Source organism: Talpa occidentalis, unplaced genomic scaffold (genome assembly GCF_014898055.3).
Source record: "Talpa occidentalis isolate TD23 unplaced genomic scaffold, MPIMG_talOcc4v2.1 talOcc4.3, whole genome shotgun sequence".
NCBI lineage: Eukaryota > Metazoa > Chordata > Mammalia > Eulipotyphla > Talpidae > Talpa > Talpa occidentalis.
The window spans coordinates 75,018,670-75,044,413 of NW_023603184.1; the positions used below are offsets into that span (position 1 = coordinate 75,018,670).

The window sequence follows — 25,744 nt, forward strand, 5'->3', positions numbered from 1 at the left end:
AGAATATTTCTTACAAGATTTTTATTGACAAAATATCTTTAAAATGTGCTTGTTTTGCTGTTACATGTCTCTTATAATTGGAGATATTAAATGTCCATTCATAAAAAGTTCTGATTGATTAACCTGGGTGTAATTATAATTTTACTGCAAGTAAAGATACATGATTCCATCCTATCTTAAGGGACAGTTAAGAGTTTTTAATCATGTAAATCCAGACCTTTAGGCACTTAAGTATTCCATGCAATTTGACTATTTCTATGAAAAAATATTCTCAGGTGTTATCCCTTCGAAATTCTGCCAAATACAGTGTTCTACTCTGTTCATTCAGATAGTGAGGCCTCCAATGTTTTCCAGGACTCTTAGTTTGGATGTGCTTGTTCTATCCTAATTTTATTTTTCTGTAATTTAATTTTATTAAATATTGAGATCATAGAGAAATTACATTTCCAGCTATTTTCATGTTTAGTTTTGGCTTCTGGATCATGTCTTGCTGTACATTCACTGAAAATATTTTTATTTTGTGTGGAGTATTGACTTAATTTTACCTTTCTTATGTGACGCAAGACCTGGGACTAGGAGTCAAGAGACACACATTTCAGCTGGGTTTGTCACTTGCTATGGGGCAGATCCTTTAGTCTGATATGACCTCAGTTTTACTTGTCAAATAAGGGGCCTGAACTGGAAGATTAAGTGTAGACTGCACCCTCTTAGAAATATTATTCTTTTATGTGTTAATAACTAGGTTGGCCACTTTTCTTTATTTGGTTATCAAATAAGAGTGTGTTCCTTTAATAGTACATATAAAATTAGCTATCATAAATGTCCTTTCTTCAACCGCAGTACTCAAAGGCAAAAATGGTTTTGTAGAAATGTGTGCATTTGCAAGTCTAAATGGAATCTGATTTATATTGTGCCAAGTACCATTACTGACAATTATGTAGGCTTTGAAATGAAATTATGACTTAAAAATATATGTGGCATATGTTCTATCCCAATTAAAAATATGCCTAGGGAAACTTTTTTTTTTTTTTAATTCCACAAACCCTGCTAAAGTCTAAGAATCATGTAAACTGATTTATAGTTCCTTTTTTCTTTGCATGGATATGATGCTTTTATCACTCAACTTTTGTACACCAGATAGTTTTAAATCTCATTTTTATGTTGTAACAATAATAACAATCATAATGGCAATTCATACTGATAGAGTTCTTATTAGATGCCAGGCTATATGCCAAGTGCTTTATATAAATTATATTTTTACTCTGCTTTATAATCTCCGTAGCCAAGATGATCTATTTATTTATGTATTTTCAGGAAATCTTAATGCTTACTTGGCATTACTCACACACACACACACACACACACACACACACACACAATTCATGTGAATAAAGAAACAAGCAGAGCAGGCTTTAGAAAAAGCACCCTGAAAGTCATGTGACAGATTTACCAAAGATCTTTTTATTTACATAGAAATGTGTACACATATTTCCCTGTACACAGAAAATTCTAAGTATATATACATATATGGTTTCCACATATTTTACAATAAATAGTATTTTAATCTTGTTTCTAGATGAAAATAAAAGATGTCTCAAAATATTTCACACCAACCACAAAATTACAAAAGCACCTGATGAACTCAGAGCAAAAATTTCAAGCTTATACTACCATACACTAAGTCTAGTACAATTTTTACAAAAGACAAATCAAACACTGTGCAGATATCACCATAAAAGGAAAGAAGTGGAGATGTTAAGTAGACACTAGAGATGTCAGTTTTTTGAACATTGTGGTAAGAGCATTTTTGTTGGGACTGGTTTTCCTTTAGTCCTCAACTTAATGTAACTGACTTTACAGATAAGAAGGGGGCAGTTAACATCTTTTGTAAAAAGGAGTAACCACTTCACAAGTTCTAGAAACTTTACTGGTCAGTGAGACCCTCTTTTTTGTAATACAAGAGGATTCAGCTCTGTGACATTGGATGACAGCTCCCACCCCCTCCCCCTAGCACATCGCCCCTTTAAGGATGATGAGAAGAATACTGATTGGGAAACAACATTAATTTAAAAATAAGCTCAAACACCTGGCAAGTACCTTGGTTATTAATACTTAATAACATTTAGTAATGTTTGTATATAACTCTTTATTCCCACATATAATTTGATACTCAAATAATTAAATGAAAAGATAATTTAACATGAAAGTTTGGAAATAAATCCATAATTTTGGAAGTTCTTCCCTTTACTTACAATTGTTTTCTCATTGTAGTCTGGGAAACAATCATTCTTTTTCAGTTTCAGAGTTGCTCTATTCACGTATATAAAATCACACTATCAAATGAATAGAATGAAGTTATAGGGTAAATACAAATTTATTATTTTTAAGCCACCTCACAGCATTATATTTGGCAAAAGAATATAAAACATGGTCTTCATTACTGTTGAACTGACTTATAATTTTTCCAGATTTGCTTCCCCAACACACCAATATTCCTAGTCAGATGAGAATCATAAGAATGGTGACCAACACAGAGCTAAGTGTTTAAATCACATTCCATTCAACTCTAGCTCAAATAATAATGTATTTCGTTCCACTCTGGCACTGTAACTTCACACATGAGTTTTGAAACAAATTTTAATCCCTCATCTCTGATATCAATAACAGCACAGATGTAAGGAAAAAGACAGCAATGAAAAAAGAATTCAATGTCAGAAATGCGAGTTATCTATCAAATACAATCTTTTCAGTTACTTGACTGAAATTGCTATTTTTATGGTAACCTTCCAAAACATATTTCAAAGGCAGGCTCATTTCAAGAGCAATGTATCACATGCATAATTTGGTTCGTTCTTGTTTTATTTTGTGGCTCCTACTGATGCTTCTTTTAGAGAAACAACATTTCTGGGACACTTAGCCATCCTACTTGAAAGCATAAGCTTCATAGACAGTTAACTCTTTTGATTAAGGTACTTATGATTGAAACAAACACAGTTCACATTAAAAGATGTTTCTTCATTTTTTAATTTGGAAACCTTGTAGGGAACTAAGATTCACTGCCAGAAACAAAAGGGATCCTTTACCATGAAGAGTTGGGCTTGTTTCCTGGTCATTCTAATTAAATATATACTTGTGTGTCATTTCTATCACTGTGGAAGGAGTCATCCAGAAGATAAGTATGGTGTCTCACTATGGTAATTATAGTCAGGACAGACCTTTTGCACAAGTTTATAATCAACACTGTAAAAGGCAATGTAAATGCAAATGACCTTGAAGGGCTTGGAGCACAACCAAGAAACATGACTCTGAGTTTGCTCCTGGTAGCAGATCTTTGACGGGTCAAAGTTGCAAAGGGCGGTCTTCTTTGCCCGGTCTGTTTTTTCATACTCAATGCGACAATTGAAAGATTTGGATTCCTTGGTCTCCAAAGTAGACTGTGGGGACACTTCAAATTCCACTACTTTGGAAGGGGGAACCAAACTCACTGAAACATTGCCCAGGCCTGTGGAATTATGTCGGAAATAAACACTGAAGGTTCCATTTCCATGGTCAACAATTTTCCCTGTGATGAGGAGGTTGAGTTTAACAGTTTTAATGTTGGAATGGAAGTCGCCCCATCCAAACATTTTCTTAAATTTTCCTGTTTTTACTATTGGCCTCCGTTTAGTTCTTGCCAATGGCTCCTGAACCTCCGTGATGTTAGCCAGCCAATCCCAAAAGTTTTCCATGCTGTCTGCATAAGCCAAGTGTCCGGACTTTGGCACGGGAGACTGTTTAACAAACAAGCGCAAAGGATTGATGATCCTTGAGTGCACCACATTTCCAACCAGTGTCCCTGGAGCATCTTTGTCTTCCCAATCCAGCCCCTCCGTGGCATGAACCACCTTTTTACTGTCACAAAATAGCTGTTGGAAAAGAAGAGATAAACTTTAGGTTAGGGTTTGAATGCACACATATGAAAGCACAGGGAAATTCTTGCAACAACATTTCGGGTCTTGCTAAACAGCATTTTTCATATATACACAGCTGGGGTCAACAGTGCAACAAGATGAGTATTTAATTCAAACAATGTAAAACCAACCATGAACACAACAATTTAAATGATGAGGGCCTTCCTGGTGGTGCAAGGGGTTAAGATGCAACCTATGAAGCTATCCACAGCCACTGCAGCATGAGTTCGATTCCCAGCCTGGGAGCTACCCACATGGCACAGCAGACCTCTCCTGTCTCACCCCTGTTCCCCTCAGCAGTGTATTTCAGTCAGTCTGCCTGTTCTGTTCCCCACTCTGTCTCTTGTGTATCCTCTTAACCCCTGCACCTCTGGCCTGTCTCCCAGTTCTTGTATGCATAAATAAATCTTTAAAAAAATTAAATGAGATTAGTAAAAGTATTTCACTTCAATGGGTCAATACAGCTCCAGTCCATTTCCTAATTTTTACACGTCTATCTTTCCAGATAGAAGAATATTTAGTTTAGTATTATAAAAACATTACATTTGTGAGGTCTTTTCTTTCAGGTAGGAGACAAATGGTGAAAGTTTCTATCAAGGAGCTAGAATCATCTGACATAAGATAATGATACATCTCAAATATATCTTGGAAGGATAAGGGCATTATTTTATTCAAAGGTTTATATCATAAAATTTCATAGCTTTTGATAAAATTCCATCTCAGACTCTGCCACAGAGAATGGGGTGAATAGTGTTTGAAAGTTCCATAAAACTATTTGCTGGAAAAATACAACTTCAAAGTTAGTTTCCTTTATAGAAACAGAAATAAATTGAATGTGACAATTTTGAATTAACAGATTGCATACCACTTTATAATTCTTATTACAACTGAATTATACTTTGAAAGAATTGGTAAGAAAGAGCTATGTCCATGTTTTGTAGATTCCACAGTATTTTGGTTCAAATCATACCCACGAAACATAACATTTTATTTGCATTTAATTTTTCTTTTTATTCTTTCTGTAGTATAAATGTTTCTGTAGTATAAATGTCTCCATGATATCTAAAAATCATTTGGTTAAGTCAATACAGATTTTGAGGGACAGAATCATTATATATGAAATCTATTGCCTAGAGTGAATATTTATGGATGAGTTATACAGTCTGGAAAATAGAGGTTTCTAGTGGAAACACAGATAGTCTCTTATCTCTAATGGCACAAACCACTCTTGTAATGATTCTCTGGAAAACTGTCAGCATGATGAAAAGGATGAGAAAGAAGTGAGGCTATTATTTATGTTCTGTTTCCCCAACCCTTTCAAAATTGGCAAAGCACCTGGCAAAACTAGTCTTAGATTATTACAAAAATTACTGCTTTCAATCCAATATTGGGGGAAAAATGCCTGAATTATAAACATTATACTTGATCACATGGTATTTTAAAAACACGAGGGTTCATAAAAGTTTAGAAGTTTATGTTCTAGAAGAGCTTTGTGTGAAATGTTTTCACCTATAACTTGTCCCCCAAAATCACTTTATTTATTTATTTTTTAAAGATTATTTATTTATACAAGAACCAGGGTACAGGCCAGATGTGCGGAAGGGTGAAAGGATTCACCAGAACAGAACGGGGACCAGAACAGGCAGACGACCGAAATACATTACTGGGGGGAGCAGTGGGTGCGAGACAGGAGAGGTCTGCAGTGCCATTTGGGACCCTTGCTGGCTGGCCGGGATCAAACCGCCGCTGCAGAGGCTGCGGACAGCTTCACAGTGCTGCACTCAACCACCTGCGCCACCAGAGGAGGCCTGCCAAGATGGCTTTAGAATAAGACTCCAAGGACTTAAGTGGATTTTTCTTTATCCTTTTTTTTTTTTTTTTGCTTGGAGAGGCTCTTAATATATACTGGTGCCTTTGATTAATTTCCCAGACTTTTCTTCATTTCTAGTATTTTTAAAAATTCTTTTAAATGACTGAGGTTTGGCAAACTAATCTGATGGACATCCTTACTTTCTTGACCTAAACCTGTCCTACCTCTTCTTAGGGGTTTACACATTCTGAATTGGTAATTCTTTCTCTCTCCTAGTGTTTAAAGACTAGTATATACACTGGGAACAAAGGGATTTTTTTCAGCTCACGGAGTTCAGTACTGGCTCCAGTTACTGCATGAGTTTCCTGGGGACTCAGTCTGGTCCAAGAGTCTTGGCCTCTCTCCAGCAGGACAGTTAAGGATAGCTGGGCAGGTATGATGCTAACTACTGAGCAAGATCCAATTTCTCTTCCATGTGATTATGATTCTTGTAGAGAAAAGTCTGTTGCTTATTTCCCACCCATTTTCAGGATTTCATGAGTTATATCTTACTTGATCAGTGCCAACTGACACATGCACCACTGACTTAGAATCTCATGGACTCCTTTACTTCCTGTTCTCTGCTCTCCCAAGTGTACAACTCCCTAGCTTCTTGCCTTACTCCTGTCTGCCTCACTCTCTTTCAAAGGATAAATTGCTTATGACTCTCCTTCCTTTTATCTTGCTTTAAGAAATATAACAACTCATTTCTGATCTTTACATACCATGCGTAGATTAATACTTTATTAGCAGAACTAAAATCCATTTTCCAAGCTATTTTATTTTCACTCACAAGCATGATGACACTCTTCACTATCAGCAATAGCATGCTCATTTTTTGTTTAAGGTGTTTATTTTACATTACATATTTTCCTAAATTTTTTTCTGGCTAGATAATTTTTCTTGATTTAGTGCTTTGCCTGATTTTCTCTTTGTTTTTTTCCCTATTGAAAACCTGTATTTGACTCATGATTCAACAAGTAAGTTTGCAGTCATGGCAATCTTAAGTTAGGAGATACTGGTGGATTTTAGATACATGACTGACCCCATATGAGATAGAGTTGTCTGCTGATGGTCCTGAGATGATGATGATGATGATGATGATGATAAATGGACACTCACTGAAGCTTTAAATGTCTCAACATTATATTTGTAGTAATTTGTCATAACAACTCAACTAAAACATGTGAATCACCTTAAGAAATATGAGTATAAACACATATCCAAAAAATAAATTGGATGTGATTATTTGCTTTTAGAAAGGCTCTTTAAATCTTCAGAAAAGGTTCTCCTATAAGAACTAAAAAGGAATCTGATTTCTAAAAACATATTATAATGCAATACTGTTCGGTTTCAAACCTGTTAAAGGAGCCCTTGATTTTAAGGATTGTTTATTTAAGAAAAATAAAATTTAACTAACATAACACAGTTCTATAATTGTTCTTTGTCCAATGAAAATGCTCCCCAAAGCCTTCTTGGATAAAAAGTACATGCACTAAGATTTAATTTTTTTTTTTTTGCTTTGGTCTAGATCATCACATTTCTATCTTGCTTTGCCAACATTAGTCAAGTTGTGAAGAACTGTATATAACTCTACTTGTTTATTATTTAAAATATAAGGATGGTTTCTCATAAGGACTGATTTCTAAATATAAACCCAAATTTCAAAATATTATCAGATGATGTGTCAATAGAAAAACAGAATTAAAAGGATAAATAGAATGGACAGCAGGGGTTTGAACTCCTTTGGTTGATTTAATATGTGGCTCTTGCAAATTGCTGATGTGAACTTGGGGAATCAATAAAGATAATACAGTACTATAAAGATATTTTCTTCTCCTTAAAATTCTATTAATGCCTTTTCCTTTTCTCTAGCTTATTTTATTGTAAAAATACAGAATATGATATAAATGACATAAAATATCTGTCAATTATGTTATTGGTGAGGCTTCTGTTGAGCAACAAGTATTAGTTAAGTTTTTTTGGTGAGTGCAAGATGTGCACAATTTTTACTGTTCAGGGGCCAGTGACCCTAACCCTAGTGTTCTCCAAGTGTCAACTGTATAGCTCTAGTTGTCTTAAAAAGCTGCCAATTGCAGTTCCTCTCCTAATTTTCTCTCCCTTTGGTGCCCCCTGTTCAACCTTCCTCTTGGAATACATTCTTAACGTGCATCATTGCTAGGAGGGCATCCTCTCTTAAATCTGATTGACATAGATGGATTTATGACCTAAATCTGCAAGGTTAATGCTTAACCTCAGAAGACCTACTGGGGGATAACTGGGAGGTTTGATGAGTCATCCTGCCTCCACTCATCCATGCACTCCTAATATAGAAGTTGCATGTTAGAGAGGGCATAACATATGATACTTAATGACCTCATCACCCCTCACTTAAGAGTCTGACATGTGCCCCAGTTTTCTCACCTATGTATCTTTTGCTGGTTGGTTGTAAAGACTAAATAAAAGAAATGGATGGAAGTAATTGAGCCCCATCTCTGAGGAAAGGCAGGCATGACTATGGCTCTTGTCCAATAAACAGTCCTATGCCTCCTATGCAGGAAGTGTCCTTAAAGGGTTGCATTAGTTCTTAGGCCTCTAGGAAACTGATTAATAGTCAAGCAATTTGTTCTGTGCCATATGATAAATTAATGACCCAATAGATAGCCACCTCAATCCCAGAACATCAATCAAATGTTTCCTTATGTTCCCAGTCTCCCTGCCATATGACTCATACCTAGATCACAGACACAGGTGAGCTCTCTTTGCTAACAAAATGTGTTTGTGGATCTTTGATTCCAACCTACCAAATGAGTCAGCAAAGGGAGCTGAAAGTACAAAGTGTCTGGCAGTCGGCCTCATTCCTGAGCAATTTCTGTGATACAACATACTGGGGAGAGGACTGTAGGTGGCTCTGAACCTGTAGGCAAACCACTCTGTCCAGGGCCAGGCTGTTAGATGTTATCTACAAAACACATGCCTGTTTCCCCCTGGTTACTTTTGCACTTGCTGGGGCTCTCTAACATCAGCATCACTGCTCTCTTTTGTCCCATCATATAACAATAATAATGCAAAAACATTTAACTGCAAGCACAAAACGAGTTTAAAAAGGGAAGAGAAAGAGAAATTGCTGTGCTTTATCTGTTTGAACATTCCCTGATTTCAACACATTTATCAAAGCTTAAGTAATTTATGTCTTGGCAGGGTGTATCAATTTCACAAAGCACACACATTAGCTAGATACAATGATATCATATTAGCTTTTTCTGCATCTTACAGAGGAGCTCACAAAGATTAATAAAAGCCCAAACCTTCATCAATTAAATGAAGCAGGTGGAAGGAAGGGAGTAGAGGAAAAAGACTGTATTTCATTTCAATTCTTTTGTTTTTAGAGGGAAAAAAGCTGACAGGTTCAAATCATTCATCATAACAAGCTGGAGTTGAATTTCACTGATAATTAAATGCATTTTTTCCCAACAGGCAGAGAAGCTGCAATGAATTTTATAGTAGCAGATGTGAGAACTGTCACGAATTATGGAAATAATTTATAAACTAAAAAGCATCTTCCTCTGCAAATATTATAGCAAAAGTTTTTTTTCAACTGTATCTGTTATGAATCTTTCAACATTTTATTTTAAAACCATTTTAGATTATAGAAAAGTTGGATAATACAGAGTTCCCAGGTACCTTGCTCCCAGTTTCCTATATTGTTAACACCTTACATTATAGCACCCTTGTCACAAATAATGAACCAATATCGATACATTATTATTATTGAAAGCTCAAGCTTTACTTGGATTGCCTTATTTTTCCTTAACGTCCTTTACCTGCTCCAGGATTCTATCTAGGAACCCACATTACCCTTGGTCGTTATGAAGCTCTAGGTTTTTATTTGCTGTGTCAGTTTCTCAGACTGGAGTACCGGGGTATAGCTTTTGTAGAATGTGCTTCAATTTGAGTTAGATTTTTTTTTTTTCTCATGATTAAACAGGGGTAATGTGTTTTGGGGAGGAAGAACACCACTTCATCTCAAGGGGCCAGGCTAGCCACATGATTTATTGCTGTTGATTTTAATCTTGATTTTCTGACTTAAGTAAAGATCTTTTGCTTTAGAGTCTCACTTTCAGAATTCTCATAAGGCTAGCATAACTTGAGTTTATTTTCTGTTTAATTCAGTGGCACTTGGTTTAGGATTGATTTGTTTTTTTAATCCAGGAACTCTCTAACATTTCAAATTATAACTCTTTACTGCATCACTGACTTGTCTGAAATAACCTCCGGGTTGTTTAAGAAAACTGTTTCTAAATTATTTTGGCAATATTTATGTGCTATAACTGTATCTGTGTCATTATTATTATTTTATTTTTATTTAATATACATTTCTTAAAAATTGGGCCCATTTTGATAACTGATGGCTCAATAAAGAAGAGCTTAGTATATACATATCTTAAATAGAGTTAGAATTAGTTGCTGTAACAATAGTGGATTCCAAGGTCATTTTTCTTGATTCCAGTATCAACCTTTACATGAGTTTCCTTTGCAGGTTGACTTCTTCAACAAAGGGAATTGGAGCTAATGAAAGAAACCCCCACAATGCATTGTCTATATTCATTAGTAGTTTGGGTGCCGCAGAGCCATGCCTGCTACTTGGTTTCCCTTTGGGATTCGGGACAGTAAGATCTTTGCCATAATAATGAGCCAGCTCTTTTCTATTTGTCCGTCATTGTACTAGCTTTGCTTCTTCCTAGTAGTTCCACTGTAGGGCTGGATCCTAAACTGTGGGGGAGCGGCAGGGGGAAGGAACAGGAGATTTCTTCATACTCAGCAAATTATAGGAAGTGAAGGGCATTTAAAGCTTGGAGCTTCTGTATTGAAATTCCACTCAATATATATCATGTCATTATCAAGTTGCTCTTTCTCCTAACAAGTCTAACAGGTGAGATTTTTCTTATTTGAAGAGATACCAAGAGAAGGGATATCACCACTAGCCTTGCTGACCCAGACCAGTGTTTAAGAAATCTAATTAACACGTTTATTTAGCAACTATTAACTCATCATGTACATGGCACCAGGGGAGTAGGAGAGGCTTGAATTTCCTAGGCAACTGAAACTTAGCACTTCAAGCTCACTGGCTCTAAATATAGCTTTCCTGACTTAGCAAGAAGAGATTAAATGACATTAACACACTTTGTTTGAGAAAGTGTGAAACCTAAAATCATTTAGCCATATTTTCCCAAAACTTATATTTATTTTTGAAGGAAGAAGTTTATTGCTTTGCTGACTTTTGCCTATACCTGCAATCACAGGAAAGCTACTGTTTTTCACATTGCACTTGCAAATTATTGGACTGGGAAAAAAGTGGAGTATCTTAATCAAATCTGTGTAGTGGAGGAAGGCACATCCTCCGATGGTTGAATCTAACTCATCAGAAAAGTTGTGCCAAGAGCAAAAAGAGTGGATAAAAGAAGCAGAGCCAATGAACTCAATCAAAACAGGTAAAAGCTAAGTAGGAAAGAGCAGGAGATGTAAACAGTAGTGCTTTGATTTACCGGGGAAAACTGGGTCAGGAACACTGGAAGGAAACTGGCACTGTCACTGTGGCCCCCTCACCTGGTACAAGCTACATCCCTCTTCTGCCTCTGGTTTTCTCAATGTCAAAACAATGAAAAGTAAAGGTTGGAGTTGCACTCCCCACACAGTGAGGTGGGTGATGGGTAGGAAAACCCTAAGGAGGCGAGACCTGTAGTTCAACACACATGTGTGTGTGATTCAACACACATTTCTTGAAAGCCTTCCAGTACAGCATTTGTGTTCTAATAATGGGAGTGATAGTTGAATGGGGCAGCTACTGTGTCTGTCTCTATGGGACTTGCAAAAGAGTAGGGAAAGAAACATTAAGTAATTATAGACAAATAAAAGTTCACTTATTTTTAGTTATCTTTTATACATATACACATACACATATATGCATATATGTATTTTCATATACATACACACATGTATATACATGCAGGTAATGTATATGGTAATATATGTATGTGACTGTATGTATGTGTGTGTATATACATTAATATCTATGTTAGTATAGTTGGGAATTCTAAGCCTGAACAGCAATAGGGAAGCACCAGCAGTGAACATAATTGAGTAATTAATACTTTTATTCTGCTGAGAGAACTAAATCCAAGATTGACCAGTTGATGATAGTTGATAACAAATAAATTAGTGACAAAAAACAGTCAATCTTGGTATTTATACTCCTTTCTCCTTGTTCCAAATGGTATATTGATTTGTTTATAATTACTAATGAGTGTGATAACATTATTAGATAACATTTGTATCTCTTCTAGTGAAAGAATAATTTTTTTCTGTTCTTTTCCCTCCCCAGCCTTATTGAGGCATAATTGAAATACATTTAAAGTGTACCACATGCTGATTTGATACACGTCTACAGTTTATAAGGATTCCCACCATCATGTTAATTAACACATCCATCACCTCATGCAGTTACCTTTTTTTTTTTTTTTTTTGGTGAGAACACTTAAGCAATTTCAAACACTGAGCAAATTTTAATTACACAATACACTGTTACCAATTATAATCGCCTTCCATACATAAAATCTTCAGAACTTATTCATCTTAGACCCAAGAACATATCCACATTTCTTAACCATAACGAGGTTCCAACATTCAGTCAGTGCTGAATTCCTGGTTTGGGGTGCTAGTGTTCAGAAGTGACCACTTTAGTAGGCCTTGCCTTTACCCTTAAACCTTCTAAGAGCTGTTGAAGGCTTAGGTTCAGGAATAGTCATACCTTCGCCACAACATGATATATCTCTTTTCTGTTAATCCCATATATTTAATGCAATAAATATTAAGGCTATCTAATAATGCAGTAAATATGCTCTGGATAAGAGTATTCTATTCTAAAATAATGTTGATTTGTCTTTATGTTTGCACATGTGTTAAAATATGCCAATAGACAACAAAGTTGGTTAATATTTTTCACAAAAACTGATTAATGTTCTAAATGAAAGGTAAAATATTATAGTCTCATTTTCCCCTCATAATCATACTATTGAAGGGACATCAACACCACATGAGGATGTTTTCAGTTTCCTGTGTTTACACTGAATATAAAATATGTGCAGCCTCTATGCACTGACCACGAAACGTTTGCTGTAATGTGTATAATGTACAATTCATAGATTGAATAGATCACATACCATGAACAAAGAAGGCAATGCCCTTATCTATTTTATGGTACACCAAAAAAATTGTGGTCCTATTTATCAAAAAGAAAATTATGACTTTCTAGGATCAAGCAGAATAAGCTGAACGTTCCAAAAAATGTGGATTTGTAGCAAGCTGGGAAAGTTGGCTTTTCCTTGATACAGGACTGACATATGTTAGAAGAGATCAACTGATACAGATCTGTACAATTATTTTTAAAGGACAGCTGGTTTGCAGCTTTTGAATGCCCTGGAAGTATTTATTAATTTTTCATACTGATCATCATTGCTGAATTTGATAGAATAACTGGTTTGTTTTATAGATCTGCTTATACTGTTATTTGTGATGGAATCCATATAGCTAGCTATAGATTATTTCACTGGGAGTTTAAGTTTAAGTTAAAACCCCCAAAGCTACCACTGTTATACAGTCTAGAACTGGTTTGTAGATCCATTACAGCTGTAAAATTATAGAACTAGTAATGAAAGGTAGTTGGAAGCTTCATTTTTGTTGCTTGTGTATAGCTTGTATAATTGGATTTCTTCAACAGTTCTGTCCTCTATCTTGTAGTTAAAACTAAAATCATGGGGCCTCCCCGGTGGCGCAGCGGTTGAGCACTGGGTTGCAAAGCTGCAATGCCCGTTCGATCCCCGTCTACTCCCCGGCCACCGGAGGAGGGTCCCACATGGTGCGCAGACCTCTCCTGCCGCCCGCTGCTCCCCTCATCAGTGTACTTCGGTCCTTCTGCCTGCTCTGCTCCCTGCTCTACTCCCTGCTCTGGCTCTGGTGAATTCTCTTACCCTCCCGCGCTTCTGACTGTACCCAGTGCATGCATAAACAAATAAATAATTAAATAAATAAACATACCTCTATTAAAAAAAAAACAACCTAAAATCATGACCTGTTCAACAGAAAAACAAACAAAAAACCAAAAACCCCAAACCTTATCACGATCAAACTGAGAATATCATTAAAGTTTTGCTCATAAACGAATCTTGGAAATCATTTTCTCTGAGTAGAAATTTCACCGAACATCATCCCTGCTGACAAAATAGGAACACGTATCTGCTGGGCAACACACAAAGCTATATCGATGATTAGTAGTATGACCTGCCCTAAAGTCATATTTCTGGTGCTCCATTATAGAACTGTCACAGTTGATTAAAGGAAGAACGACATTAAGGGAATGAAGGATGACAGGATCAAACATATATCAATGTATTAATTGTACCTATTAATATTTTGTGTCACAATATGGCATTGTTTCAAAATTCATTTTGCAAGTTGAGAAACAAATGATTGCTTAGGAGAAGAAAGCTAAAGAGTGGTCATCCTTTCTGCTGAGAGTGGCAAATTAATTTTACCTTCCAGATATCTTTTAATAGCTACCCTTTACATTTTTCTAAATTGATACAGGAACTAACAGGAAACATAAATGTGAAGACAGAAATCTTAGCAGCAAGAGCCAAAAAGCTGGATTGCAATGCTTGGCAGTGGTTTTATTGCTAAGGTTAAATATGGCAATTCTTATTTTATCTTGATGACAGTAATCTGGAAAAATCAATGGCACAACCTCTGCAAAAAAGTCACGTACACACACACACATTCTGACAAAAAGAATATGTGTATAAACACGCATGTGTATGCACATACCATCATTTCTGCGAATATTTAAGGGAAATGGTACAAAAGAAAACTTAGGTTTCATTTTACATTTGAAAGTTAAATAAAAAGGGCTCTTTAACACAATATCAATAGGCTAGAAGATACTGTTTAGTATGTCTTACATTAAGGGGCTGCTAAATGATAAGATCTGGCCGTGTATCCTGAGGAAAACAGTCAGATTTCAAACGCTTTTAATGCAAGCTTGCAAAGTCAAACAAAGTACGCTTTCTAATGGAAACAGGACTTTTGATGTGCATCAGCATAGTAAGTGGCACTATTTTCATCCACGTGTCCTTAGAAAAATCCATCCAAGTTTTCAATGAGAAAAGCCTCACATGATAGGAACAAGTAGATACTTCTGGAGTAGAATGTCCTGGAAGAGACAATATGAATCTGTGTCTTGACCCCTAAAAGTTGGCATGTAAAAAGGAAAGTTGCAACAGAGGGAAGAGCAGTCAAATGAGGAGTGGAGATGCCAGATACTGTATTTCTATGTCATTTTGGGCAGAGTTTCAGTGAGGGATGAGGAAGCATTTTGGGGGATAGGGAGGCAGGAAGTGAGGGTTAAAAGGCTAGGAGTGTACTTGTGTATGACTTTGTATTGTATCATTGCAACAGTTTGATATTTCTATATCCCACTACCATCAATTTGACAATTAGCTTAAACTGCCTAAGATGATTAGTTTTAATTACCAACTCGTCCATAGTATTCAGTTACTCAAACATTATAATCTATAGAGACATTTTGTAATGTGCACTCAGCTGACTTTTTTTTCATTTTCAATTATTTATTGATTCTATTCTTTCACGAAACATGACGTTTGTTAACGTAAAATAATTTTTCAAATTGTCTTAAATACATAATATGGTATTTCACATAAATGTAAGCATTCATAGTACTGGGTACAGGATCCAGCCCCAATGTGCTGCTTTATTATGATTCAGTATGAATGTTTTATATGATCAATGATGGCTTCCAAATTATAAAATGCCTATTTAATAAAAAATATCAATGCAATTACTTGTATATATGAAACTGATAATAGTGTTAAAGTTATTTTCATGATAACCATTTCTGACATTTAGACTAAGAATTACAGGATCTATATAATTAATCTCATTGATTCTTTTTTTTTTTTTAAATAATTTTATTTTTATATTCCCCCATACAATTGCAAACGCCCCATTCTGACCCCAATCCCTCCCCTCCCGTCCCCCACCCCCAAAAAGTGTCTCTGGTTCATAGTTTTTTGTTGATTTTGATTTTCACTTTCTTATATTCATTTTCCTGGTCCCTTATTTAAGTTTTCTAGATTCCTGCTATGAGTGAGACCATCCGGTATTTTTCTTTTTCTTTTTGGCTTATTTTGCTGAGCATGATCCCTTCCAGCGCCATCCATGTTGCTGCAAATTGCATGTGTTTATCTTTTTTGAATGCTGAGTAATATTCCATGGTATATATGTACCACATCTTCTGGATCCAGTCATCTATTTTTGGGCATTTGGGCTGTTTCCACAGCTTAGCTATTGTAAATAGTGCTGCTATAAACATAGGGGTGCAGGTGTTCTTTGGAATTGATGTTTCTATGTCCTTTGGGTAAATACCTAGGAGTGGAATTGCTGGATCATATGGAAGCTCTATGTTTAGTAGGTCCAGAAATCTCCACACAGCTCTCCATAGTGGTTGGACCAGTTTGCACTCCCACCAACAGTGCAGAAGAGTTCCTTTTTCTCCACACCCTCGCCAACATTTGTTGTTGCTAGTTTTTTTTAATATGTGCCATTCTCACTGGTGTAAGATGGTATCTCATGGTAGTTTTGATTTGCATTTCCCTGATTACAAGTGATGTTGAACATTTTTTCATATGTCTGTTGGCCATTTGCATTTCCTCTTCAGAGAAGTTTCTTTTTAGCTCTTCTGCCCATTTTTTGACTGGATTATTTTCTTTGTTGTTGCTGAGTCTCATCAGCTCTTTGCAGATTTTTGTGATCAGTCCTTTATCATTTGTGTTGGGTGCAAAAATGTTCTCCCAGTTGGTGGGGTTTCTCTTTGTTTTTGTTATTGTCTCTTTTGCTGTGCAGAAGCTCTTTAATTTGATGTAGTCCCAGCTGTTTATCTTTGCCTTCACTATCACTGCTTTGGGTGATGTGTCTGTAAAGATGTCTTTGATATGCAAATCCTGTAGTGTTTCGCCTATATTTCCTTCTATGTATTTTATGGTTTCAGGTCTTATGTCTAGTTCTTTAATCCATTTTGAGTTGATTTTTGTGTATGGTGTAATCTCATCGATTCTTACATCTGCTTTGTGTGGTGACACAGGACAGGAAATAGCTTTAGAAGACCTTGAGTGGCTTGTTTAAGGTCCCCATATTGAGAACCAGCAAAAATCTAGAAATCATGTCTTTTGTATCAAATCACTGCTCTTTCTACACTAATATTCTAATGGACCTAACATTAAAAAATATATATATGTAGAATAAATAATACATTTTCCTTATAAATTAAAATCTTACCATAAAATTAAAATGTTTATTCTAGAAAATAAAGCTGAATTAATATTAAACAGTATTTTAATATTGACTCATATTTTCTGTCCATGTAACAAAAATAATACATATTATATGTTATCTTTAATTATTTTTAAAGAAAATATATAATAATTCAAATGCTTGGAAAGAAAAAAATATCTTGCTATTATTAAGTTAAATATAATTCAAATCAGAATTTCTTCTAGACTTCCTCCCTAAATCTTGAAGCACACTTTGCTGTCACAGTCTTTGTCATAAAAGTCCAAATCATGGTCTGGGAAGAAGTGGACTCATGACAGTCTGGCTGCTGGGTAGCACCCTGCCCTTATAACCCAAGGAGGTCTCTTCTGCCCAGATCTTGGTATCCATGGCCCACTTGGTCTTCATTTCACCCTTTCTCTCTGCCTTTCAGTCCAGGTTGGGAACACATCTAGTGACATGAAATTCTCAAACTCTTGTCAGTCTCCATGTAATTCACAGGGGAGCCCAAGACATTGTATAAGAGTGTCTTTCATATATCATTTCTGGTTAACTGCATCTCTACTCGTGGTCTAGTCTGAATGGTTGATTGGATTCATGTATCTAATATCTAATAGGATTCAAATCCCTCATATCTTTAGCAGAAGTTGTTCACACACACCTTTGGTGTCTTCTCCAGAGTAATCAGTTTAACTTGAAGTAAAGGATATATCTGTTGATAAATGTGGGTGAGCCTCATTCCATCAAATGAACTGTCTTAGAAGCAAAACTGGTTTTCCCAAGGAAGAAGAAATTCTGCCTCAAGACTGCAGCATCCTCTTTTGCTCAAGAATTTCTGGACACTGCCTGAAGGATGTCAGATTTCCCATCGCTGCAATCACAATTTCCTTGAAATCTGTCTATCTATCTATCTATCTATCTATCTATCTATCTATCTATCTATCAATCAATCAATCATCTATCTTCTATCTATCATCAGTAATCTATCCACTTGGTTCTGTGTTTTTGGAGAATTCTGATATACCTTTTGATGATAATCATGGTGACATTGTGAATGTCTTATTCTCATGACTTGATTATACCCTTGACTTTGTTAAGAGTCCCCACAGAACCTAAAATAAGGGTTCTTGACAGTGACTTACTTACAGGCACAGATTTAAAGTTAAATGTCTTCCATGTTGCTCCCATGGAGCTCCAATTCTTTTATTTGACTCTTCTGTTTTTATCTTCCTTTTTTTTCCCAAGATTTATTTATTTATGCATACGAGAGTTGGGGTGCAGGCAGGAGGTGTGGCGGGGTGAGAGAATTCACCAGAGACAGAATGGGGAGCAGAACAGGCAAATATACTGAAATACACTGCTTTGGGGAGCAGTAGGCAAGACAGGAGAGGTCTGCTGTGCCACGTGGGTCACTTCTCTGGCTGGGGATCGAACTTGTGCTGCAGTAGTTACAGATAGCTTCATAGTGCCGGCGCTTAACCCCTTGTGCCACCAGGGAGGCCCTGCTTATAAACTTCTAGATGGCAGTTATTATATTTTGCTCATCTTTATGTCTCTAGCACTTACCAAAGTGCTTGATTCATAATAGGTATTCCCCAAAACTGAATATATGAATCTGAATGTCAGTGTGTAACATCCTGCACTTTTTATTTCCTTAGGCTTTACTCTTGGACCACTCTGAGAAATGATTTAATATTTAATTGGTAGGAAAAATAGTGGGATAGGAATGAGGAAATACAAGTTGAAATATTAGAACTGAATAAGAAATACTGATTTTGATAGAAGAATAATAAAACCTAAAACAAAACATTTTTCCATAATATTTGAAATGGCAGCATTTCTTCAAATACTTTACATATGTTATAAACTGATACTAGCTCACAGAATTCCATTTTAAGTCCAGACTTTATCTGGGATTTAAGATCTGTATGTCTAGCTTTATAATGGGCATGTTCACTTTAATTGAATCATGAGACATATCCCACAGCAGTTTCACACTTTGTAAAAACATAATGTGGCTCTCCATGATAGTGTATACAGCAGTTAAAAATTAGTATACAATTTTTTTTCTTTTTTTAATGGGGAGGGAGGAAGAGAAGGCTCTGAGCTCTTTGTTATAACTCAGCTGATTCCAACTCTTCCTCATATAATCTCTAACAGTCTCAACTGGTGGATATTCTGCTTGCACAACCACATGAACCTTTGTACTCTGTTGCAACTGGCATAGCTAGATATACACACTGGGGAATCTCAGCCATCTGATACCGGATGGAGATTGGTTGTGGTTTCTTTCTTGGCAGTGTACAATCATTAACAAACAAGTTCAAAATCAAAGTCTCTCTGTCTCTCTGACAATCTCCAGCAGCCTTCCTTCCACTATCTTTCCTAGTTCCTCTTTCCACACCTGACTGAGAAGTCCTGGGAAAGGTCTGACAAGACAGTCCTGGGATTAGGAGATATTTCAAACCCAGAGATGGCTCAGTTTCTGTCTGGTAAACATTTTTTGGTCAAGCCATACCCTTTAAGCATCTAACCCAGTGAATTTTCCAAGATCTCATTTGTATCTGATTGTGAGCCTTTAAAAAGCACTTTATTCCTTAGGGCAGTGCTTTTTACATTTTCAGAACAATGGAACTTTTTCTGGCTTAAAGTTAGTTTTTGTGGTATCTTAATATAAATGATATACCTATGACACTGATTTTATATATATATATACATATATATGCACAATTATATATGAGTTCCAGTGTGTAGCAATTATTATTATAAGCTTTATGAAAGATAGCAATAAGATCTTAAACTGAAACTTGAAATCAGAGCTAGTAAGTGATGCCTGTGGTCTTGTCAGTCTCAGAATAGCTTGTGGCAGCATGTTCTCCATAAAGTGACAGCCTGATGGTCTCAGTCACCCCTCACCTTTTGGGTTGCAACCATTAGACTCCTTTAAAAGACTATGAACTTGTTGGCTTTCATTAGAGTGGAATCCTTAACCTTTATTGGTAATCCAAATGTTCTTATATTTTCTTGCATTCCCAAGGCCCAGCACAATGTATAAAATAAAGGACCCATGTTTAGTAATCATACATTGCTGAAAATACATAAAAGCTTCAATATCATTGCAATATTAACTGAGTGACTTGGTTAAATTTCCCCCTGAGATTTCATGTATTGAAAGCTCATTTCTGACCCATACCCAAATAACCATGTAATATTTAAAAATTATTAGGGAGTAAATTCAGTAAGTTTAACTGACTATAGGGATTGTGGAATAACTGGAGAAAAACGCCATGCTTGAGGAGGAAACAGAGGGGAGTATGATACAGTTCCTAATGCAGCTCTTATGCCCTCTGACACTCAAGTATAATCCCAGATTCTAGGTTCCAGAAGAGAAGGGTTATTGGACTTGTTTAGGAGCATGGTCAGATTCAGCGGGGATCCCTACTGTGGCTTCTCCTATTTAAACAGGGGAAGGGACAGAAAGATTACTTTGAAAGGTGTCCTCCAGGTGCCCACAGGACAATGAGACAGCATCCACTGAATTTGCAAGGAGAGAATAAGCTTTTCTAGGAGAGTCCATGTCAAAGTAAAGAAGTAAGAAAGAAGTTACACAGGCAAGTTATAGTATGGTGGGGAGACCTATTCAGAATAAAAATGTTTGGGACCTAAATTGCAGAGGCAAATGCTCCATTTATCACTGTACTGCATTTGGCTTTTGTTAACAATATTTAACGATCTCTTAAATAAACCAAAGCACTTAATAATCAGTGTTGTTGGGGCAAGGAAGAACAATCAGCATCATTCCCTCAGTCTTTATGACTCAGTAGTATTAAGATAGGACCTAATCAACCTGTTAATTAAATTTGGCTCACTTGGGCACTTATTAAGCAATCACCATGTTCAGACATGCAGGTAACATTACCAAACTGCAAGGCAATGCAGGCAATGGATGGACCTGCACCTGTAGGGCGTAGTTTAAAGCGGTGGCAGAGAGGAAGTGGTCACCCAGTAATCTTCTTGTACCTCCTCTCATGAGACTTCAAATTATTTGAGTCTCCTATAACATGCATTCCACACATATTTAGGGGGGTACCTCTGCTCCTGGTACTAGGTTGAGATGCAATGGGTGCAATGGTGAATCAGTCAGTCACAGATCCTACTTTAGGGAGTATAGTTTCTAGCAGAGGAGACTGACAGAAAATTTGTAACATATGCATTTGAAAAAATAAACTATGAGGGATGCAGAGAGAAAATCAACAGGGATGAGGCAGAGAAAAAAAGGTGGGGGACATCAGAGTGGATAACATGAGGAGGTGACATTTAAGCTTCCATGGAGAGAATTAGCAGAAGCTTACTGCAAGGACAGTGCAGAAAGGGGTGTTGTAAGCACAGAGGCAGTCCCCATGTCCATATAAGGCTTGGTAAATTCCAAAAATTGGATGAAAGTATGTAGTGGGAACAAGAAAAGGGAGGGTCAAGGTAATACTGGAAATGCAGGGAGGGGTCAGATCATGTAGGCATGAAGTTGATGAATGTCTTGCTTGTAGGAAGTGTTTAATAGTTATTTGTTATATTTTCATGAAGTAATATAGTCCAACTAAAAAATACAGGTTAAGAAGAAATTGATGACCTTAAAATTAACAACAAAAACTGAGAATTGAAGTCCTCACATTCCCAGCTGAGTGCTCTTTCTAGTATCTTTATAGACTGTTAAGTACAGATGAAGACCAGGAGGCACAGTTTAGACGTGATTACCCCCAGCATCTGAAGATGTCTTTTTTCAGCTTCTATCATAGATAGATTGAATATGATCAACATGTATTAATCAACAGTCTTTTATCAGAATGTGTGACAGCTGTTGATAGTTTTCCCAAGTCTAGCTTCCCTAACAAACACTGCTCACTGAGTAAATGTTCCATCATTTACTCACTGAGCAAACTCCTATAGGAGGGAAGATATTTCTCACTATTGGCACAAGGTTATAAATCTCTAATATGTATAATCTGGAAACCTGGATAATCAGATAAAAAGTCCAATAGCTCTTTTGGAAATGGTATGTAGAGAGGCTCAGAAATTACACACAGAGAAAAGATGCCCAGTTGAGTCCAAATTTCCAATCACCCTTTCTAAGGCTCCAGGAGTGGGAGTGAAGACATTTTGAATCTTCAGGTCAATTGTGCCAGTTGAGTACTGCCAAGTGATTCAAGTGATTTCCACTTAGTAGAATCATCCAACTAAGCCCTGTCCAATTTGAGATCTACATCATGAGATAATAACATGGCTATTGCTTTAAGACATCAATTTTTGAGGGTACATTTTTACAGTCGATAGCTGAAATGTGGAAAACTCATATAACTCTATGAGGTGATAGGCAAGTAGCCATAATATGTAGGTGCTAAAGAGATCATCAGAACTTTGTGCTGTAGACAAAGCTGTCTGTATGTGGGAGGAGCTGTGGGATTTGCCTGGATGGCTCAGCCATGAATCATTATGATTGATGGATCCCACACAAAGCTCTGGGGTCTCAAAGATTTCACAGTCCTGATTGAAGCAGGTTACTGAAATGTCCAAATTAAATCCCTGAGCTCCATTGAATATGATCACCCAAGTCTAGATTGCGAGTATGACATCTACATGATTCAAAGGTTCTGATTTTATTTGCCAGGATTCAATGTTAGTTCCTCATTAGCACTATAGAGCTTTAATCAATTTACATATTGCAATGATAAAAGAAGCTATAATAACTATCTTTCAATGTTAAGTGACCATCTCTCTGTTTTGCTTTCCCTAAGCATTCTTAGGTCTTTATCAGGTCTTTCCCCCCACCCAGTGAAGATAATTCTAAAAGGTTAATTCTACAGACACATAAAGAGAAGAAAATAATTGAGCACAAAGTTTAATCAGGTAAATAGAGAGCAGATGAAATTCACGATTGTTGGTTTATATTTATTAAATATGCTCACAACATATTTTTATACATTGTGTATTTGATCTTTAGTTTTATCTCACTTGTCATCTTGATATGACCTAATTCTAAAAGTTTGTGCCTCAGAATACTTCTAAATTTGTAATATTTATAAAGGAATCACATCAATAATAGAGGATAGCAGAGCAGAAAAGATTTTTAAAAGGCTTAGTTTCTTAAGTTGTCAGACACTCAAAAATGCCTTTTTTCAAATAAATTAGACATTTTTTCATTCTTATACAGTGCAGGTAAGTTATAGTTTCATCTCATGCATCTCTTGAAAGATGTTTCAAACAAGGAATTAATGATTAATAACTTAATTCACCACTTTCCTGTTTTCCATATCATTTCTTTTTTAATGTCTTTGCTTGATTTCCCTTCATGATTTGTGTCATGAATATATTTATCTCATGCTTTGTCTCTCAATGTGTCTGAACCACTTTGGAGCAGCCATTTATTTTAGCCACCATGATCAGTTAAAAGAAGGTTAATAAACAGAAACATTGATCACTGATTTCCTCACCAGCTATGAACCTGTATGAGAGAATTCACTGTTAAAAAGTGTGGGAGTCTTTCTATTAACTAGTCTTTGATCAAGCCAAAAATGTAAGGTAAGGTCCATGCCTGTAAGTTAGATTAGATATGCTATTGATCAACTCACTTACTGTAATGCCATAAGACTTATAAGATTAGGGTCAGCTGAGACAACTGTTGAGAATCAGGATCAAGGCATCCATTACTCACCAGCACATGGACTGGTCTTGCTGGGTGCACTGCTGATGCATCCTCCATGAACTAGTGGTAATTGTTTGCCAGATAACTTAGTTATTTTTTTTTTTAAGACTTACTTATTTATGCATGCAAGAGCTGGGGTGCAGGCCAGAGATACAGGGGTAGGGGGAGGAGGAGAAAGTATTCACCAGCGTGGGGAGCAGAACCATTGAAATACACTGCTGAGGAGAACAGCAGGTGAGACAGGAGAGGTCTGCTGCACCATGTGGGTCACCTCCCTGGTCGGGGATTGAATTCCTACTGCAATGGCTGCGGATAGCTTCATAGTGCTTCGTCTTAACCCCTTGCGCCACCAGGGAGGCCCCAACTTAAAGCTTCTTGTTTGTAGCTATTTCCTGACTTTTTTTTTCTGTCAAAGATATGATTATCTCTAAAGAGTGAACTTTGAGAGCTGTTATGATGTATTTAAAGAGCTGTTCAGCAGAAGCCAGGTGAAATTTTTAGTGGTTTGTTTACATCTAAGTGTGGAGACAGAAGTAGGCAATGCTAGTTTGGTAAAATGATGGCCTTTCTAAACATGAGGACTACCCATCAACAGAATGTGCTCTTATGATAGTGTCATGAGCTGAGCTGTGCCCAGCCCCCCATACCCTGCCCTGCCTCCGTGAAGACCTAACTCCTGGTACCTGTGAATGTGATCTTATTTGGATATAGGTGTTTATAGACACAATTAAGTTAAGATGAGGTCATTGGTGTAGGCCCTCATGCGACATGACTCGAGTCTTTATGAGAAGAAAAAAGCATAGTAAAAACTCTGTCAAGACAGAGATGCACAGATACAGTCACTGAATATGGAGGTAGAATTGGAGTGATGTTGACACCAGTCAAGGATCACCTGGGGGCAGGGGTGGGGAGGCTTTCAGATACTGAAAGAGGTCCCCCCTGGTGGCACAAGGGGTTAAATCTCAGCACTATGAAGTTATTGGCAGCCACTGCTACATGAGCTCAATCCCTGGCCAGGCAGCTGGCCCACATGGTGCAACAGGCCTGCTGCTCCCCTCAGCAGTGTATTTCAATAGATCTGTCTGTTCTGCTCCCCAATCTGTCTCTGGTGAATCCTCTCACTCCCCTACCCTGGACCAGTGTTCTGCACCCCAGCTCTTGTATGCATAAATAAAAATAAATCTTTAAAAATAAGAAGCTGAAAGAAGCAAGAAAGCAACTTAGAGTCAATCAAGGGAGCATGCTCTTGCCAACACCTTGATCTTAAATTTGCAGTCTACAGATTGTGAGAGAATTTATTTCTGCTATTTCAAGTCAACCAGTTTGTAGTATTTGCTATGGTAGCCCTAGAAAACTAAAATATATAGTGAATTCTTTCATCCTCATTACTTGAGATGTTAGAGTTTCTGAGATTATAAGGGACATTTACAAAACAACTAAGAGTTAATCTAGGGCCTCCCAGGTGGCGCAGCAGTTGAGCGTTGGGTTGCGAAGCTGCCCACAGCCTCTGCAGCACTGGTTCGATGCCCGGCTGCTCCCCGGCCACCGGAGGAGGGTCCCACATGGCGCGCAGACCTCTCCTGCCGCCCGCTGCTCCCCTCAGCAGTGTACTTCGGTCCTTCTGCCTGCTCTGCTGAATTCTCTCACCCTCCCGCGCTTCTGACTGTACCCAGTGCATGTATAAACAAAACAAACAAATAAATAAATAAAACATGCCTCTATAAAAAAAAAAAAGAGTTAATCTAGACAACCTTTATATTTTTTCCAGTTTCAAATTACTTTCATTTTTAACATACTTTTGTATGGTCTGTAAATGCTTTTTGAGGTTTTAAGATCATGTACCTACTA

At 36.8% G+C, this 25,744-nt stretch overlaps 1 protein-coding gene across 2 annotated transcripts in view; it reads right to left on the minus strand.

Annotated features, from left to right (window-relative positions):
* Positions 1-1,414: 1,414 nt before the first annotated feature.
* NXPH2 (neurexophilin 2) overlaps positions 1,415-25,744 on the minus strand; it is a 103,625-nt gene continuing 79,295 nt past the window's right edge. For both annotated transcript variants that reach the window (XM_037523295.2, XM_054699699.1), the window contains exon 2: positions 1,415-3,905. In XM_037523295.2, the coding sequence (XP_037379192.1) occupies positions 3,162-3,905 (744 nt within the window). In that variant the 3' untranslated portion in view covers positions 1,415-3,161. The remainder of the gene's footprint in view (positions 3,906-25,744) is intronic.